Source organism: Mesocricetus auratus, unplaced genomic scaffold (assembly GCF_017639785.1).
Source record: "Mesocricetus auratus isolate SY011 unplaced genomic scaffold, BCM_Maur_2.0 Super-Scaffold_100008, whole genome shotgun sequence".
Taxonomy (NCBI): domain Eukaryota; kingdom Metazoa; phylum Chordata; class Mammalia; order Rodentia; family Cricetidae; genus Mesocricetus; species Mesocricetus auratus.
Genome location: NW_024429192.1, coordinates 11,641,780 through 11,659,939, shown reverse-complemented (window position 1 = coordinate 11,659,939; position 18,160 = coordinate 11,641,780). Strand labels below are relative to the sequence as shown.

General features: G+C 47.7%; 1 protein-coding gene and 2 long non-coding RNA genes across 8 annotated transcripts in view; all 3 read right to left on the bottom strand.

Moving 5' to 3' along the window:
* LOC101836288 (amyloid beta precursor protein) overlaps window positions 1-5,887 on the bottom strand; it is a 213,964-nt gene extending 208,077 nt beyond the window's left edge. For 4 of the 6 annotated variants that reach the window (XM_040750549.1, XM_040750550.1, XM_040750551.1 and 1 more), the window contains exon 1: window positions 5,676-5,886. In XM_040750549.1, coding sequence (XP_040606483.1) covers window positions 5,676-5,732 — 57 coding nt within the window. In that variant the 5' untranslated portion in view covers window positions 5,733-5,886. Of the gene's footprint in view, window positions 1-5,675 lie in introns of all 6 variants that reach the window. The other 2 variants (XM_040750547.1, XM_040750548.1) reach the window with 1 other exon arrangement.
* A 1,613-nt stretch (window positions 5,888-7,500) lies between these two features.
* On the bottom strand, window positions 7,501-8,319 carry LOC121141758. The gene is made up of 3 exons (XR_005878693.1): window positions 8,135-8,319; window positions 7,959-7,992; window positions 7,501-7,645 (listed from the first exon to the last, which is right to left on the bottom strand). It is a non-coding gene; the product is annotated as an uncharacterized LOC121141758 (long non-coding RNA).
* Window positions 8,320-10,454: 2,135 nt separating this feature from the next.
* LOC121141808 lies at window positions 10,455-17,414 on the bottom strand. Its single transcript, XR_005878741.1, has 5 exons — window positions 17,249-17,414; window positions 16,940-16,976; window positions 16,487-16,575; window positions 13,191-13,318; window positions 10,455-10,506 (listed from the first exon to the last, which is right to left on the bottom strand). It is a non-coding gene; the product is annotated as an uncharacterized LOC121141808 (long non-coding RNA).
* Between the last annotated feature and the right edge of the window lie 746 nt (window positions 17,415-18,160).

Here is an 18,160-nt window from a genome sequence, read left to right as displayed (position 1 = left end):
ATACAGGTGTGTGCTAATGCAGGTGTGTACTAATGCAGGTGTGTGCTAATGCAGGTGTGTGCTAATACAGGTGTGTACTAATACAGGTGTGTGCTAATGCAGGTGTGTACTAATACAGGTGTGTGCTAATGCAGGTGTGTGCTAGTACAGGTGTATACTAATGCAGGTGTGTGCTAGTGCAGGTGTGTGCTAATGCAGGTGTGTGCTAATTCAAGTGCATACTAATGCAGGTGTGTGCTAATTCAAGTGTATACTAATGCAGGTGTGTGTTAATGCAGGTGTATACTAATGTAGGTGTGTGCTAATGCAGGTGTGTGTTAATGCAGGTGTGTGCTAATGCAGGTGTGTGCTAATGCAGGTGTATACTAATGCAGGTGTGTGTTAATGCAGGTGTGTGCTAATGCAGGTGTGTGCTAATGCAGGTTTGTACTAATGTAGGTGTGTGCTAATGCAGGTGCGTGTTAATGCAGGTTTGTACTAATGCAGGTGTGTGCTAATGCAGGTGTGTGCTAATGCAGGTTTGTACTAATGTAGGTGTGTGTTAATGCAAGTGTATACTAATGCAGGTATGTGCTAACACAAGTGTATACTAATGCAGGTGTGTGTTAATGCAGGTGTGTGCTAATGTAGGTGTGTGTTAATGCAAGTGTATACTAATGCAGGTATGTGCTAACACAAGTGTATACTAATGCAGGTATGTGCTAATGCAGGTGTGTGCTAATGCAGGTGTGTGCTAATGCAGGTGTGTGCTAATGCAGGTGTGTGCTAGTGCAGGTGTATACTAATGCAGGTGTGTGCTAGTGCAGGTGTGTGCTAATGCAGGTGTGTACTAATACAGGTGTGTACTAATACAGGTGTGTGCTATGCAGGTGTGTACTAACACAGGTGTGTGCTAATGCAGGTGTGTGTTAATGCAGGTGTGTGCTAATGCAGGTGTGTGCTAGTGCAGGTGTGTGCTAATGCAGGTGTGTGCTAATGCAGGTGTATACTAATGCAGGTGTATACTAGTGCATGTGTGTGCTAATGCAGGTGTGTGCTAATGCAGGTGTGTGCTAGTGCAGGTGTGTGCTAGTGCAGGTGTGTGCTAATGCAGGTGTGTGCTAACACAAGTGTATACTAATGCAGGTGTGTGCTAATACAAGTGTATACTAATGCAGGTGTGTGTTAATGCAGGTGTATACTAAGGGAGATCCATTTCCTCGGAGACCACAAGGTTATCTAGACCACGGAGTGGGATGTGACTACAGTCTTGGCCACCAAGGTAGCACGAGGAGCATCAGCTCTGAGGAGAGGGGACACTATGGAGACATGCCCTGTGCCTTCCTGTGCCCTTCTCCCTGCTGCTTGCACACCCTAGCCTCCTGGCATGACTTGGCTTCTTTGAGCAGCCTGCTGAGTCCTGAATGTGGTTCAGATTGGCCCATCTGTAACTGGTCTCAAAATCCCTGTTTCTATTTTGCAAAGATTTTTTTCCCCTTTATGCCAGGCCTTGCTCGCAGGGATTTCTTTTTGATGCACCGTGCGGAACCCTGGCGACACTCTTGGGCTTTTGCTTGTTTTAATCCCCATGATTCCTTGGGATGGATGTAATTCAGTGGTAGAGCAGTTGCCCATCGTGCTTAAGTCTCCATATTTGATCCCAGCGCCACACACACAGAAAACAAAAACAAAAACAAACCTTCCATGTTTCCACCATGCAAACACGGCTGGGAACTCACTCTTATCAAAGCCATGCTCTTTATAGAAGAACTCTTTAAAAAGTTGGTTCGCCTCCCTCCTCCCTGCTGGAGAGTGAAGCTCCCTTTTGTTGTGTACTGGCCTGGTTAACATGGTGCAGAGGATCCATCTCGTCTGCTCTCAACCCTGACCTCCTCCTCGTTTCTAATTCTCCACCCAGCTCCAGAGTCCGGCCCACACCTGTCAACAGTTCCTGTTCATTTTCTGTCTCCGTGAAGGAAAAGACAGTTTGGGTCTATGTAGAGATGATCAGAGCTGAGACAGGATTTGGCCTAGAAATAAATCAATAAAATTTTCCCTGATGAAGAGATGAGGCGATGAATCAAACTGAACTCCACACTTGTTCTGTCTTTCATTGTGTGAAACCTTATCTGTCCCCGGCTCTGAAACAAGCTCAAAGAACACAGATAAGACAAAGGCCCTGCGTGTACATGCTGGTGTCTGTGTGTGACGAATACAGCCATGAGAATTCTTAACCTTCATTCCCCAGGCCTGGGAAGCAAACCCGGCTGAAAGCTTACAACCAGGAAATGCTCCAGGCCTAGCTCACCCGATCACCCCTTTAATCTTTTTAACTATAGGTATTTATCCTGTAACACTTTCTCAGTACACCACTTACTGTAAACTTTTTTTTTTGCTTAATCTGTGCTTTGTACACAACATTTCTATTTCATAATTACGTGCATGTTTTATTCACCCTACATACTTCTGTACTCAGTGGGGGTTAGTAAGTGCATTCAGTCAGATAAACACTACATTCTGGTAACTTGGTATTTAAAGTATATTTGTGCAGGCTCATCTTGCATAGACTGACATAAAAGACAGAGATTATAAAAGAAATTTATTAATGAAAGATGCCTTGGAAATCCCAAAACAACCTTTTTTTTGCAGAAGTAATTAATGTACATTGTTTTACCAAGTACCTTTTGCTTCACCCTTGTATGTAGGATGACTGATAATCTTCATTATCAAACAAATACAGAAAATTGATGTAAACTTAAAACGGGGACCCTATAACAGTAAGAGAGAACCTTAACCATAAAGCTATCTTCACGTCCTTCAGTAAGTAGCCAGTTGATCCTACGTTTTCCCCCATTTAAAAGTCTTTTCTAATTCAGTGTCGTGATCTTGTAGACACCTCTTCATTTCTTCAGTTCCAACTTTCAACGGCTCTGCAGGACTCAGGGTCTTGCAAGTGCGGTGGGGGGTGGGGGATGCTATCACTTTGGGGCAATGAAAGACAAGCATTTACGGCCTGCCAGTTATGATGGCTTCCCACTGATGGCTGCCCATCAAACTCTCAGCCTCACTGCTGTGTGTGTAGGCTTCTACCTCAGAGCAGCACCACTCGGCAGGTTTCCAGGCCGCCAAGGAGCCACCACTACCAAGGCAAGTTGATAGGTGTCAGCTCCACACAAGAAAACAAAACTTGCAGGAAATTAACAAGCAACCAAAGAAGGTTAAGCGAGTGCCTCCGTTCAACAGGCGGGGGCGGGGGGGGGAGGATATGTCAAACCAGGTAATGCCCATTCCCTGGAAGAGGAGGCACCATCGTCGTTACCCTGGGTCACTTTGATTCTTTCTCAGAGTCACCTGCATCAGACCTATATTCTGGGATTTACAAAAGGCAGCCAACTCATAATTCCGTGGCTTCAGTGGACACGGACATGCACAAGCCTCTGTCACGCCTCATTAGTGTGAATTACCTAGCCTTCCAATGATTCACAAAAGGTAGTGAGGAGAGTCTTACATTCACCCTTTAAAGGTGACGATATCCAGGGGATAATCTCCAAATGGTTGGCAGGAAAAGGATATGCAATTGCACAAGCCAAAAAAAAAAAAAAAAAGAAAAGAAAAAAGAAGAAAAAGAAAGAAAGAAATCCAGTGCATCTATCTTGGTCTACATCCTGACCCTCTATATAAAAAAATATATATATATATTTTTAAAAATGCCCAAGAAAAATAAGTGTTTGAGTTTTGACACGAGCTTCAAAAATTAAAGTTATGCTTTTAATTACTTGGTTGAGTCTTTATATAGTAAGACAATCTGAAAAACAATGATTATACAATTAAAATTTTAGGTCATCAGAGACATCAGAATTTCCTTGATTAAATGGCTTTTTAAAAAATGGAACATTAAATTCTTGAGACTCCTAAAAGACCTGTTTTAACCAGCCAGAGGTGATTTCCAGACCCTGGAGCCACATGTGGGTGAAAAAAAAAAAAGAGGGGAGAAAAGTTCAATGACCTTGCAAATTAAGGACTAAAAATAAATAAATAAATAAATAAATAAATAAATAAATAAATAAATAAAAACTCGTACTGCCTGGACAGTCCCCATGGAATTACAGGAAAGCACTCATCCGGAAATTGCTATTTTGGAAAATTACTATGAGGTGGGGGGAAAGGGGAGTATTACGGGGAAGGGATATTGCAAATACTTAAGATGCAGAAAAGGGAACAAATGATGCGAAATACAACCAGCTGCCTCGCAAACAACTTCCAGGCATCTCTGGATAAAAAGGAAAACAACCCTTTTGCTGGATGTCGGAGAGTTGGATGAATGGGGAAGACTTGTTATACACCTAGTGGTGGGTGGATTTCACAGGCTGCAGCCTCCACACAGCTTTTCTCTGCTGCACTGCAGAGGCGCCATCTTCTCCGTCTTAATCTTCACTCTACTCGACCCTTTTATCTGCACCCTTCCAAAAAAAAAAAAAAGACCCTGAGGACCCTCCCCAGCATCCCGCGCCCCCCGGGATGACTAAGCTAGAGTCCCCAGAACTGTCCTCAGGAGGCCCCACCTCAATCAGACAAACGCCTCCCTTGATGCGCAGGAGCCCCAACCTCCCCACCACCAGGCACTGCCCTTTCCAGACGCACGCCTCACTCTGGGCTCTCTCTCTCTTTCTCTCTCTCTCTCTCTCTCTCTCAGGACTCTGCAGCCCCGCACAGGATTGACGCCAGGCGGTGGCGATGCGGGGGTGGGAGACCACGGGGCCCCAGCAGCACCCCCGGGCCCTCGGGGACAGACGCGCAGCGCGGGGAAGGGAGCCGCGGTGGCGCACAAACTGCCCGGGCTCCGCCACCGCGCCCTGGACGGCGAGGGCGGGGTGTCGCGGCTTTTGTTCCCGGGGACCTTCCCGGTCTCTGGAAGAAACCGGAGGTACAGCGGAGAGCCCGGGACGTCCAGCGTGAAGGACGGTGCCGGGCGGCCGCCGCTCTCCGATGTCTCTCCCCACCACCCCCCAACACTTGCAACTCAACACAAAAGGGCGAGGCGGAAATGCACAAAGTTTGCCCGAGGAAGGCGGCGCGCGACCCCGCGCCCGCTCCGGAGAGGGTCGCTGCGCAGGCAGCAGCCGCCGCCCGCGGCCGCCGGGAGCCAAGCCCAGCAGCTTCGCAGCCAAGTCGGGCGGGGGTGGGAAAGAAAGGGGAACCAGGCGCTCCCCGGGCGTCCAGAGAGGTCCCCTCTCCAAGCCAGGGACCCGGGGAAGGGGAAGGGCGGCGATTTCCTCGCTGGGCACCGCATTCGGAGACTGCGCTTTCAGTTTCCCCGCACGTGTCCCCTTCCCCCCACGGACTGGCTCAGTCTCTCGCATCCCCGAGACCGGCTCTCGAGGCAGGGAGGGGTCGGGGGGGGGGGTCTGTGCTCAGGCTGGCGCCCTCAGCCTCGCCCCGGGGCCGGCGGGGATCTGGGGGAGCCCGGGCGCTTCACCCGCTCCCTCTCCACCGGTGGGGCAGAGCGTCCCCGGGCAGGGCTGGGCCGGAGACGCCGATGCGCAGGGCACCCGCAGGCGGGGGCGGCGAAGAGCGGGGATAGCCGTGACAGTCCCCCGCCTCTCACCGTTCCAGCTCCGTGCTGGGTGGGGAGGATCGGGTCCTCCCCGGCGCCCGCCTCCCCTCCCCGGTCCCTTTCCCCGAGGCGCGGCACCCACCTCCAGCGCCCGGACGGTCCAGGCGGCCAGCAGGAGCAGTGCCAGGCTGGACAGCATCGTGATCCCGCTCGGGGCACCGAGTGCTCTGTGTGCGAATGGGAGATCCGCCGCGCCCTGCCTGGGTCCGCGTCGCCGTCGCCGCCGTCTCCGGGAGCCCCCCGCGCTCGCTCTGCTCCGGCTGCTCCGCTCTCGCCGAGGAAACTGACAGAGCAGGAGGAGCGCGGCGGCGGGGCTCGCAGCCGGGGAGAGTCAGCTGATCCCGCCCACCCGGCTCGCCACCCGACAGAGACCTCTAGCGGAGCCCCGGGGAGCTGCGCCCGTACGCAACGGGAGGCGACCGGAGCCGGGAGCCCACAGGTGCGGTGTTACCCGCACCAGCGCGCGGAGAAAGAACCCACGGCCCCTCTGGGCTCCGGGAACCAAGGGTGGGGGGATGATCTGGGTCAGGGAGAGGGACCGGCAGTGTGGGGAGCCGGGGAAGGAGAATCCTAGGACGTTTGGGTTCCAGGAAAGTCGGGAGCGCTCCTCCCGGCTCGTCCCCGTGAGCTTGAGTCACCGGAGCCCCAGGCCTCCCTGGAATGTGGTTGAAGAGCCTCTACTGCTGAGATGCGTTTTTATCTGCAGTTCATTTGCTCGGTTTGGAGAGGTGGCCCGAGGCCGAGAACATTAGCAATAGGATTTCTTTGCAGAAGGGTAACCTCCATCCCCGCCACCCCCTGCAACCTGGAATTTTTTTTTTCTCGTTAGAATGCACCAGAAAAGGGCACGCGACCTAGGACACAGAACGTACGGTTTCCTTTATGTTTGTAGTGGAGGGAGGGGATCGTGGGGGTGTTTTTAAATAGTTGTTGCATTTTTGCTTGATTTGGGCGGTTTCAGAGAAGAGGGTAGGCATCCGGATCGGAGGAGACAGGGAGGTAGAGGCTAAGATGGAGAAGAGAAAAAGTTGAGCTGGAAGAGATCTTGCGCTATGGCCCTGTTCCTCCTCCATCACCAAGGACTTCGTCCTGAACTCTGCCCTTGTCCTTTGCATCTGACCTAAATCACAGGAAAGGACCTCTGTAAAGCCATTTTCTCCTACATTAATGACAAACTGTGCAGTGCTCGAATGGCCTAGAACCATCCAGAAAAGCCCCACTCCTGACCGGATGTAGCATCAGACCTCAAGCCATTGGCTCACTCTAGCCTAGTGAGATGCCAGATGAGTTTCTGGCTGGGAGGCCACTACCTTTCCCCTCATCTCACGTGTTTTTAGCAACTTGATGTGAGCCGTGGTCATCTAGGAGGAGGGACCCTAAATTGGGGGAAATGACTCCATTAAATTAGCCTGGAGGCAAAAACGTGGAGATATATTCTTGATCGACGTGGTAGGCCAACCCTGGGCAGGTGGTCCCGGGTTGTATAAGCAAATGGGCCCAGCAAACCAGCAAGCATGAGGAGCAAACCGGTAAGCCGTTGCCACCACGGCCTCTGCCTCAGCTCCTACTTAAGGTTCCTGCCTAGAGTTCCTGCTCCGACTTCCCTTCATGGTGGGCTGCGATCAGAGTATGTAAGCTAAGTAAACCCTTTCCTCAAGTTGCTTTTTGTCGTGATTCTTTTTTCATTATCACAGCAATAGAGAGCAAATTAGCATACTTGCTCTTGCACAGAGCCGGGAATCCCTGTGAGTGGGGCGGAAGGATTTGTCTCCACCCTTCCTTTCTTGAGAAGCCAGCGTTGTTCTCCCAGCTCGCCCAAATGCCGTCTGTCCAACTCTACATATAATTAGTCCTGGATGTCCTTTGGATGCCCTTAACAAATAACAACAAACATTTACTATGCAACATTTGCTTTTATTATTTATGGCGTTCACTTCCTGCAGAAGCTCGGGAAAGGACAGGGAGAGAGCTCAGCTGGTGAAGTACTACACAAACACAAGGGCCTGAGTTGCATCCCTGGACGCCACATAAAGATGTCAGTCATGCTGGCATCTGTCTCGGAGGGAGAGACAGACTCTTAGGCACACTAAACCAACAAAGTTACCCCACCTCAAAAAAAAGGGGCACAACACCTGAGAAAAATCATCTAAGGTGTTGGTGGCACACGCCTTTAAACCCAGGACTCGGGAGGCAGAGCCAGCAGATCTCTCTGAGTTCTAGGCTAGTTTGATCTACAGAGCGAGTTCCAAAACAATGCAGAGAAACCCTGTCTCTAAACACCACAAAAGCCATTGCTATCGTAATCCCATTTAAAAGTCAGAAAAACAGAGGCTGGGACGGAGAATAACAGCAGAGTGACCGGTACCTCAATTAGTGGAAAGCTCACCCCTCGACAGCACCTGAAATTTAGGAAAAGGAAGCTCGTGAACTAAGAGATCTGAGAACAAGAGGGCTGTACAAAGTGAGACCCACAGGGAAAAATCCCAATGAGAAACAAGACAGTGGATCTCTCGCCTCACACTCCTTCCCAAACACGCTCACCTGTCTGTCGTCACGAGCTGCTTGGGTGAACAACCAAATCGTGAGATCTTACTGAAAAGTGAAAGCGTGAGCTCTTCTGAACTGAGTTCACAGGCTGCACAGGCTGTAGGCCATATGTGTCATGGAAAGAGGCAGGGGGTTATTTTAACAAGATGGGGTAGGTGTCCTTTGCTGAGCAGGCAATTTTAAAATTCACCGATAAAGCCAGGTGGTGGTAGTACATACCAGCACACATGTGGATTTCTGTGTTTGAGGCCAGTCTGGTCTGCAGAGTGAGTTCTAGGACAGCCAGGACTGCACAGAGAAAGCCTATCAAGCAAACAGACAAGCAGAGATAAATGATAGCCCATCAAAACAGAAATTCTCAAAGTTACTAGTCTCCTTTCATGTGATTGAATTCTGAATTTCATCCCACTTACATTCCTGGTCAAGATGTTCCCAGAGGAAGTGATTAATCCCTGATTGTGCCAGAAAGGGCATCCCTAAATTTTCTATCTAAAATTTCTTAAACGTTTTTTTTTAATTTTAGTTAAATGTGTGTGTTCCAGTGTGCAAGCCTCTCTCTCTCTCTCTCTCTCTCTCTCTCTCCCCCTGTGTATGTGCGTGTGCGTGTGTGTGTGTGTGTGTGTGTGTGTGTGTGTGTGTAGTTGTCTGCATGCTCACTAAGGCCAGAAAATGGAGTCGAGACTGTTGTGAGCTGACCTGGGTGTGAGGTGTGAGGAAGCCTTTAGGTCTTCTGCAAGAAGAGCAGGACGCGCTGCTAACCAACTAGTGAGTATGTGTAGTGTGTGCATGTGAGTACAAGCAAAGACAGGCCACAGCACATATGTGCAGGCGGGGAAAACTTGAGTAGTCTGTTCTCTCCTTGCGCCTTTTGAAGGCAGGGTCTCTGATGCTGTTCCCGCCCTGCTGTGTCCTCCAGACTAGCAGGCCGAGAGCTACTAGGTGGTCTTATGTCACCATCTCTGGCCTCACTTTTAGGGATGCTGTGGTTGGAGATGTGAGCCCTGGCTTTCTTACGTGATTCTGGGAAGTGCTTAAATTGTTAGGCTCACAAGGCAAACACTCTTACCTGGTGACCATCTCTCTGACCCAATCCCTCTACATTTTCTCATTTCATCTCCACTCTGATGACATTTCACATCTTACCACTTCCTCTGCTCTACAGTGGCGTCAGTCCTTCCCTGAGTGAGGTATCTCACCAAGCCTGTGCACAGGAAGCACAGCGACATCCCTGGTTGGAATCCCCGAGGAAGGGCTGGCCATGGTGGTGCAAACCTTTAAATCCAGCTAGAAGCAAGCCAGGTCTGGCTAGACGGGGCTACACAGTGAGACCACATGTCTACCAAAATCCCCACGCCAACCTGGACTTTCAGGAGACAACGGTGAGACACTCACTCAGTAGCTACTCAGACGGGCCAGCCTATCACTAGATAAGCAGCTCTGAAACATCTGATTGCTGGAAAGTTCTCACTGCTTAGCAGCGCTCACACATAGTTTGTCAGCTGTGGCCAAGCAGAGCCTTCATTTCTGTAGAGTCATCTCTAGACGACATCTCTCTCTTCCCACCTCCAGGGCCCTCTCACCACAAGCTAAGTCATAGCTCTCTCGACAGTCCCATGAACGACAGCGTTCCCCTCCCTCCCCGCCCCCTCCAGATAAGCTCTGCTTTGCTGAGTCTGCAGCCTAGAGCTGCCCCTGACTCTGTTGCCGCCTACACTGCACTGTGGACGCACACTGGTCACACTTGCTGGCGCGTCCTCTAGCTTTCTGCTCGGAGCTGCTACAGAAAACACTTCCGACATCTAGTCAGTCATCCAGGCCCGCAAAGACCACCAGGAGCAATGGTAAGTCTGAGCCGGACGACGGGACCTTAAGACTACCGCAGCAAATACATGTCAGCGAATATGGCTAGTATCACTGCAGCCCTGGGGTCTGTCTCCAGAAATGCAAAATGGAAAAGAAAAGAAAACATAACAAAGCTAGGTGATTTAAATAACCGATACTTAGTTTCTCGAAATTCTGAAAGCTAAAGGTCCCAGTTCAGGGTGTCATCTGGGCGAATTTCTGCCCAGACCTCTGCCTCTGGCCTGCCTTGTCCATCTTCCCTCTCTGTTTTTACATCTCCTTCCCTGTGTGTGTTTTCATGTCCGGTTTTCCTCTTTTAAAGCCCATCCTCCGACCTCCCTAACTTAATTACCTCTTTAAAGGCTCTATGTTGGGGTGATTGGGATTTTGAAATGTGAGTCTGGAGTGAGGAGATACCACAGGGCCACATTCAGATCAGTTAAGACATGGTCTATAATCTCACTAATCTTTACCTTTATTACCAAAGACCAGCGGTCCTTCTGTCCTTTCCAGGTGGAAGGCAACTGTGGAAAACAGCAAAGACGGAAATGAAGAGGCCTGTTTCCTCCTTGTCTTCCACCTAGTCAGCATTCTGATCCCCGTGCAGCTAGCTTGGTGTGCCCTTCCCTGGACTCTCAGACTCTGAGAACAAGTAAAAGGGCCTTTGGCATTTTCCCTGGGAAAATGTTATCAAAGCTTAGGCTTGTATTGACATTTAAATCCTGCGTTAGTTAGCCAGAGCTACCATGTAGTGAGATACACACACACACACACACACACAAACACACACACACACACAGTGGCACATATAGCATGGACGTGGTCACAGGTGGGGACATGACCAAGAGTAGGATTAGGTCTGGAGTCGGGACCAGTGCGTTCTCTCTCTCTCTCTCTCTCTCTCTCTCTCTCTCTCTCTCTCTCTCTCTCTCTCTCTCTGTTTCTGTTACTCTCTCTCTGTTTCTGTTTCTCTCTCTCTGTCTCTCTCTCTCTCTCTCTCTCTCTCTCTCTCTCTCTCTCTCTCTCTCTCTCTCTCTCTCTCTCTCTCGGCTCCCATTGGTCGGTTGGTCGTGTCTCAGAGGGCAGCCTGGGTGGATCCTGGGAGCAGGAACTTGCTGTGGTCATCTGTTCCTTGTGTAAGTGTCTTCTCCCTGAATAAAATTACATTAACCTATATTGAGCCTAGTCACGTGAATCTTGATCGAGCGTCCACACTGCCATAACAAAGTATCGGTAGCCGGGGTAGCTTTACAGAGGAGGAACTTACTTTCTTATGCTTTTGCTCTAAGGTCAGGGTGGAAGCCGAGTCAGATGGACGTCACTAAGGGCTGGGCCAATGGCCTTTTGAACATCCATACCTCTGTCTTCATGCGGCCCTTCCTCTGCAGGCCTGAGTCCTGCTGCCTCTGTACGTTCACGCCTTTTCTCTTTAAGAAACGATCGGGTTGAACTAGGGCCTTCCCTAACTATCTCTTTTATTAAGTTACTTCTTGTGATGGGATGGATCGAGATGTAATGAAACGCATGTATAAAAATATCGCAGTGAAACTCATTAATTTGTGTACTTATTTTTTAAAAAAAACTTTAAAAAGGTACCTATTCCAAGACCTAACCTTCCGATACAGTGCAGTTTGAGGTAACCCTGAGTTCGTTGGTGACACTGGGGCTTCACCTACTGGAGAAAACAGTGCTTTTGCTGGAAGCCCAACAACTCACAATGACTTTGTGTTAACTTTGCCAGAGGCAGCCGATAGCACAGTGCTCCCAACTCAGTATCGAATAGGTGGATTCTTAAGCACTACTTTGATAATAAAACTCCCAAATTGGTAAGTGAAATACCTTGCTGTTTTCTTTTTTTTAATGTGGTTAAGAGCCTACTCCAATTTGCCATTAATCTTTTCTCCTTTGTATTCCAGCATACTTTTGAATGGGAGAGAAAGGAATGGAGTTGTAGTTGGTATGGAGGGAATTAAGCAAAACCCTGGCCCCTCCCGAAGGCATGTGCCCACTGTGTGAAAGATATGCATCCCTTTTGCTGATGGTACCAAGCTTGGGAAGGATTTGTGCCAGAGATACCGAAAGGATTAAAATGGACTTGTCCTATAGAATGGAGGACAACATGTGTTTAAAAGAAGCTCCATCCCGAGTCAGCTGCAGAGAGTCACGGGTCTCATTAGGAATTGCTGGCATCTGGAAGTCACCCAACTGAAGCTAAGTGGGGGTTAAATTCCGGGGCAGCCAGCCTCGGCATAAGTGACTTGCTCTCCATACTCTCTTTAATGACGGAGAAGTACTTGTAGGGAAAGGGGGCCAGTCAAAGAAACACACCCTGAGCAGAGCCAAAGAAACACACTTTGGCCCTGCAACCAGAACCAAAGAAATGTACCCTGACCCTGAAACCAGTGCCAAGGGAACACACTTTTTCCCTGGAATCTGAGTCAGTGAAAGAAATGCACCCTGGCCCTAAAATTGGAGCCAAAAGGCAAAAAGGGACCAGAGAAAGAAACATACTTTGGCCCTGAAACCAGAGCCAAATCTGACCTTAATCCTCTGCAGAAAAGTAACCAATCCTCGAGCAGAGCTCTAGCCAATCTGAGCTCAGCACTGAAATCGGACCAATCCCTACCCTGGAAAAACTTCCCCGCCCCCCCCCCCAAGAATCCCTATATAAACCCTGTGTATGTTCAGCTTGGCTGGTCCAGCTGCCTTCCAATAAACCCCTTTTGGTGAGCTTTGGGTGAAGATCATCTTTTGTGGTGGCGATGGAGCAGAGGCGACCCTGGGCAGAGCAGAGCAGAGTGGGCAGAGCAGAGCGAGCAGAGTGAGCAGGGCTGTAACACTTTCCCAGGAAACCTTCCCTTGGCAGAGCAGAGTTGTTACACTCTGCTCTCCATCTCGCTCTCTGCTCTCCAGGAGCAGAGCTGAACTGTAGCAACTTCTGCCTGATATACCTCCAGCCGAGCAAAACTGCTACACTAGGTGAACATGCCCAGCTGGAAGACCCTGTCCTGCGGAGCAGAGCCTATTCACAGGAAACCTTTCCCTGAGGCAAGGCTGCAAGCAGCTAAGCTTACTGCAACCTGTGGTGGTCCTTGGCTCCCGAGCTCCAGGATACCTTTCCATCTGAGCTGTGTAACACTCAGTATCCTTGGCTCCCGAGCTCCAGGATACCTGATCCACTCCAGTTTCATCCTGTCCCGATACATACCTAAACGCTTACAGTGCTGGAAACACCGATGAGCAACAGAACAGAAAAGTGTTTCTGACCCTCGAGGTGAACGGGAAGACAGGAGGTGGACAGCCTTTGGGTATCCAGGAACATACGTAAACAACATCCTGGATGGCAAAACAAGCATAAGCAAAACCGTCAGATTCACGGTCATTAGGTACATAACTTTGCCCCAGAGCAAACAGACGACCCTGCCTGCCAATCAACATTTCCTGTCCCATGTGTGACTTATTCCAGTTAAAGTAAATGTAGCTATGGGAAACAGAAAGGTTCTCTAGTGAAATATCAACTGTAGTTTTTATACTTGACACTATGGGTAATATTCAAAAGAGAGAAAGAAAGGGGGTAGATTTGGGTGGGAGGGTAAGAGGGGGGAGATTTTGGGGGATGGGAGATGAGTGAAATTTAATTGCATAAAAATCCATTTTCGATAAAAAGGAAAAATATCTAAATAAAAAACAAACAAACAAACAAAACCAAAACTCATACTCCTCCTAAGGGCCATGTGTTTATATGAGAAAAATATGTGGGAAGAGAAAAAAGAGGCCATTAAAATGTATTAGTAATAAGCATGTGATGTAAAGTCTTTGTGTCTCTGTATGGGGATCAGTGAGGAGGAAACCAGAGTTCCAAGCCTGGGGCCATGGGAAGGGCAAGTCAGGAGGAGAGGCCAGCTAAAATCATCAACAGAGTTCAGTAGCTGAGGACACAGGAGAGGTGGCTGAAGGGAGACCAGTGTTAGAAGGTGGGGAGGAACCGGAAGGAGTGGAGGGAGGAGAAACGATTATCAGGTTATAGAGCATGAGAAAAAAAATCTATTTTAACAAAAGGAAAGAGAAAAGAAAATGATAAATAGAATTTCCAAGGAAGGTGAACAGTAGATGAACATTGGAGATGTAGCTACAGGCATTGTTCATCATAGCTGAAGATCCCCCAAACTGATCATGTCCATCATAACTGTTGATCTCCAGTACTGGGCTGAAAGCTATTCAAAAGAAGCTAACAACAAGAAACCACAAATCAGCAGGAATGTGTTATTTTACTTAGAAGAACCTGGTAGGCACTCAGAGAGTTAACTAGTACTGTGGAAATGAACCACAAATATCTCCGTGTATCAGAGCATTAAAAAGACACAGAGTCAACAGAATATATTATATATACATCATGCATACTGTATGCATGTATTATTCATTACAAATATATGTATACACACATATACATACACATACTCATATATATACATATATATATTCTCCTGCACATATATATGAATTTGTTATTGTGTCCTTAAAATCAGGTAGTCCAAGAAATCCCACAGACAGCCTTCTAAAGAACGGAGAGCTGTCAAAACTGGTGTATAATCCTGACCATGCTGACTTAGCAACTGGCAAGGTCACTGCTTAAGTCCGAGTCAGAACCCTGAAGACCTGAAGAACCTGGAGTTCTGATGCCCAGGGACAGGAGACGGTAAGGGCTCCACCTGAAGGAGAGAACACAAGTATTGTCTTCCTGGAGAGTACTCTTCCTGTACCTCTTCACCATACTGGTTTGAACATGTGCTCCCTCATCACTGAGGAAGGGCCTTCTTAACCTGACCTGCTGATAAATACCAACGTGAGTTTGCTCCTGAAACACTCTCCCAGACACACTCAGAAATAATGTTTTACCATCTCTCTGGACATCTCCCTACCTAGTCAGGTGAGCACATTAAATTCACTATCATACCCTGCAACAGGATGTAAGAGTAAACCCAGTTACATGTCCACATCAAGGTTATTTTCTAAAGTATAAATGAATTAGAGAAGAAGTTTTGTTAAATTAACGTTTTTCTACAGGCATATATTGTAAGATGAACATAGTCCTTCCAGATTCCTCTACCATTCCCTTTCTCCTGCATCCTTACTATGAGTCTCCTTTGTCCCCTAGAAAAATTTTACTAATACTTCCATGTCATATACACATACATGATATAAATAGCATTTTCCAACGCAACTTCCCAATTGTGTACAATGGAGCTCAAGTTACCAAGAATGTTCCTGAAGGGTTCTATAACCAAATGTTTGAGAAATAATTAAATAAAATTAAGCTAACATCTTGCTTTTAGGAGGCTCACAGCCCTTTAAAGTGCTAAGGTACACTTTGAACTCTAAAGACAATAGCTGTAGTTCTAAGCTCCTCTTGTCTTGTGGTTTTTGCTATTGTTTGGTATATCAGGCCCTGGAGTAGGTGACTGTGGTCTAGAGGCATTCTAATTAAACTCTTGGTTTTATTTCTTGCAGAAATGAACATTTACAGGCATAGTTTGGTTTAAACAGATAGGCTTTTTCGGCTGAAAGGTATTCCATTGTGTGACCCTGAAGATGGCTTAATGAAAGAGGAATTGTAGAAATGTTAGGCAGACAGACATTTTAAAGTAGGGCATAGCATGCCATAAAAAGCGTTTCAAAAGTTTAAAGTCAGAGTAAAAATGTGTGTTCTGTAGAAGACATTTGTTTAGAGTCGTTTGAATATTTATTATGTAAGCATTCCAGTGTATGACCAGCTTCTTAATTTGGGGGAGAAATGGGACAGAATCTAAGCCACATTTGTGACTGCTTCTTTTAAAATTTCCATCTAAGGAAAGGAGAAAGTATTGCGATGTTTACAAAGAAAAGCCTTAGTTTCACGCCGGGCGGTGGTGGCACACGCCTTTAATCCCAGCACTCGGGAGGCGGAGGCAGGTGGATCTCTGTGAGTTCGAGGCCGGGCTGGACTGACAGCCTCCAAAACAATAACAGAGAAACCCTGTCTTGTAAAAACCAAAAAAAAAAAAAAAAAGACTTAGATTCGCAGGGTTGCCTCTAATTATCCCAGGTGAGGCCCTCTAGGAGTAGCCAGGACCTTTAGGAAGACCACTGAAGACCCAAAGGGAAGATGACTGAAGGAGACTGCTGTGGGATTAAGTTTGAGACTCCTTCATCCAGAGTTCTCAGGAAGACTTGGAAGTCTGTGTCAAAAAAGAAACCCACACAGAAAACTACCATAGTTTTTCCCTGGTGGTCATTATTGAAACCCTTATTTACCACCAGTCATGTTAAAGAGGTCTGTCAACTCTCACTGCTTTAACAACAAAAGAGAAAGAAAAAAAAAAAAAAGGAAGGAAAGGAGGGAGGGAGGGAGGAAGAGAGGAAGGAAGGAAGGAGATAGAGAAATAAGGGAATGGCTTAGGGACTCAAGTCTGAGAAAGCAATGCTGGCTTTTCTAGTCTCCAGTTGTCCAAGAAACTCTTTTCTAACCTGGAGAGCCAAAGGTGCCAGTGTCCACCTTACTCGGTGCGGTCCATGCAGTCTGGAAAGGATACCGACAGCAGACCCATTTCTTGTCTCTGATGAAGGGAGTTTTAGGTGGAAATAACAGTTAAAACAAACAGACAACAAAAACATGACAACACAGACTCTGGGTTCCAGATGTTTCTAGAGTCCCACCATGAATCTTAGCTCAAAGTCTGGGAAACACCAAATAAAATTCATTTTTTTTTGGCCTATGAAAGAGGACATGCCATAGTTTCTTAAATTTAATGTACTGCTTTAATCTCCAGTATAGGGGAGCAATGGGGGATTTTTTAAAAATCTGATTTTCCCAGAACTGCTCGGTGTTTTCCACCCCAATCACTTAACGACTTCCAAAATTATATACAAGACTAGAAAAATGCCAACTAACATATGCAGGACCACGCTGTGGTAACTCACTTTTCATGTGGTTCCACTGGTCTGGGTAACTCAACACCTAGGAGATAAAGCGTGATGTTAAAGCAACAAGGAAAAGGAAGTAGCTCAGGCTAGTACCCACAGGTGTCTTGCTTTGGGAATTAGTCCTCTGGAATAATTGTGGAGTGTAAACGTTTCCCTCCCATGAACCGGAGCACAGAGCGGTGAAGCGCTTTCCAGACCCTTTGGGACTAGGGAGCAGCTGCTGTTAGACGTCACATTTACAGTCTCTGGATAAATGAGAGTTTCATCCTGAATTTTCAAGCCCGGGCTCTCTTATCCTTTACATACATGGAGAGAGGAAGTTGGGCACCTGGCCCAAGCAACTCTTTCGTCCTTTTTGAGCTCCTATGATAAGGAAGTGTTTAATTTAATGTGATTCTCCTTCAACATCAAGCTTCAGAACGCCTCCTCCTTCACTTCCTTCTTATTCTACAGCCGGAGTCTTTAAACAACAAAATACACACACACACACACACACACACACACACGCACGCACGCACGCACGCACGCACGCACGCACGCACGCACGCACGCACGCACACACATCCCTCTCTTTTAATTCCCATGAGTTGAAAAGTATCTAGAAATAGAAAGTTTGAAACCGAAGAGGTTGGATTGTCACCGTGGCTGATGCTTTAATCTAATCAGAGGAGGGCTTATCCACTTAATGTAGACCCAAAAGTAGCGTGTCTAAAGCTGCAGCTATCGGCAAAACTTTAGTTTTCCTGACTTCTGAACCCTATCTGCTCTTGCAGTGCTTCCACGGTGAAGATGTGACTACATGGTTGTATGCCAGAATTAGCCACATGGAATAGTTCGGGGATTTTTTTTCTTATGCAAAATCAAGTTGCCATTCCGGGATTTGGGGTTGGAGCTTTCTGTAAAGGTAGGGAGGCTTGTGCCTCTGCAGTGCACTTCACGCAGCTGTCCAGCTGCTGATTCCTTAGTTTATTGGCTCCCATGCCAGCTTCCACAAGTTTCCTTCTCTTCCTTTCTGTTCTTAGCTTCAGTGCTGCCATGCCAAGGAACATCGTTTGCAAACTAACTTTGCTTCCCTGTGCAGGCCAATCCTTCACAAGTGTTAAGACAGTCATCCGATATTTCTTTAGACTTGGTTGGCCCACCCCTTCCCATTCCCTTTCCTCCTGTCCCCTCCTCTTCTCTACTGTCTTTTTCTACATCGTGCCTGGTGACATATAG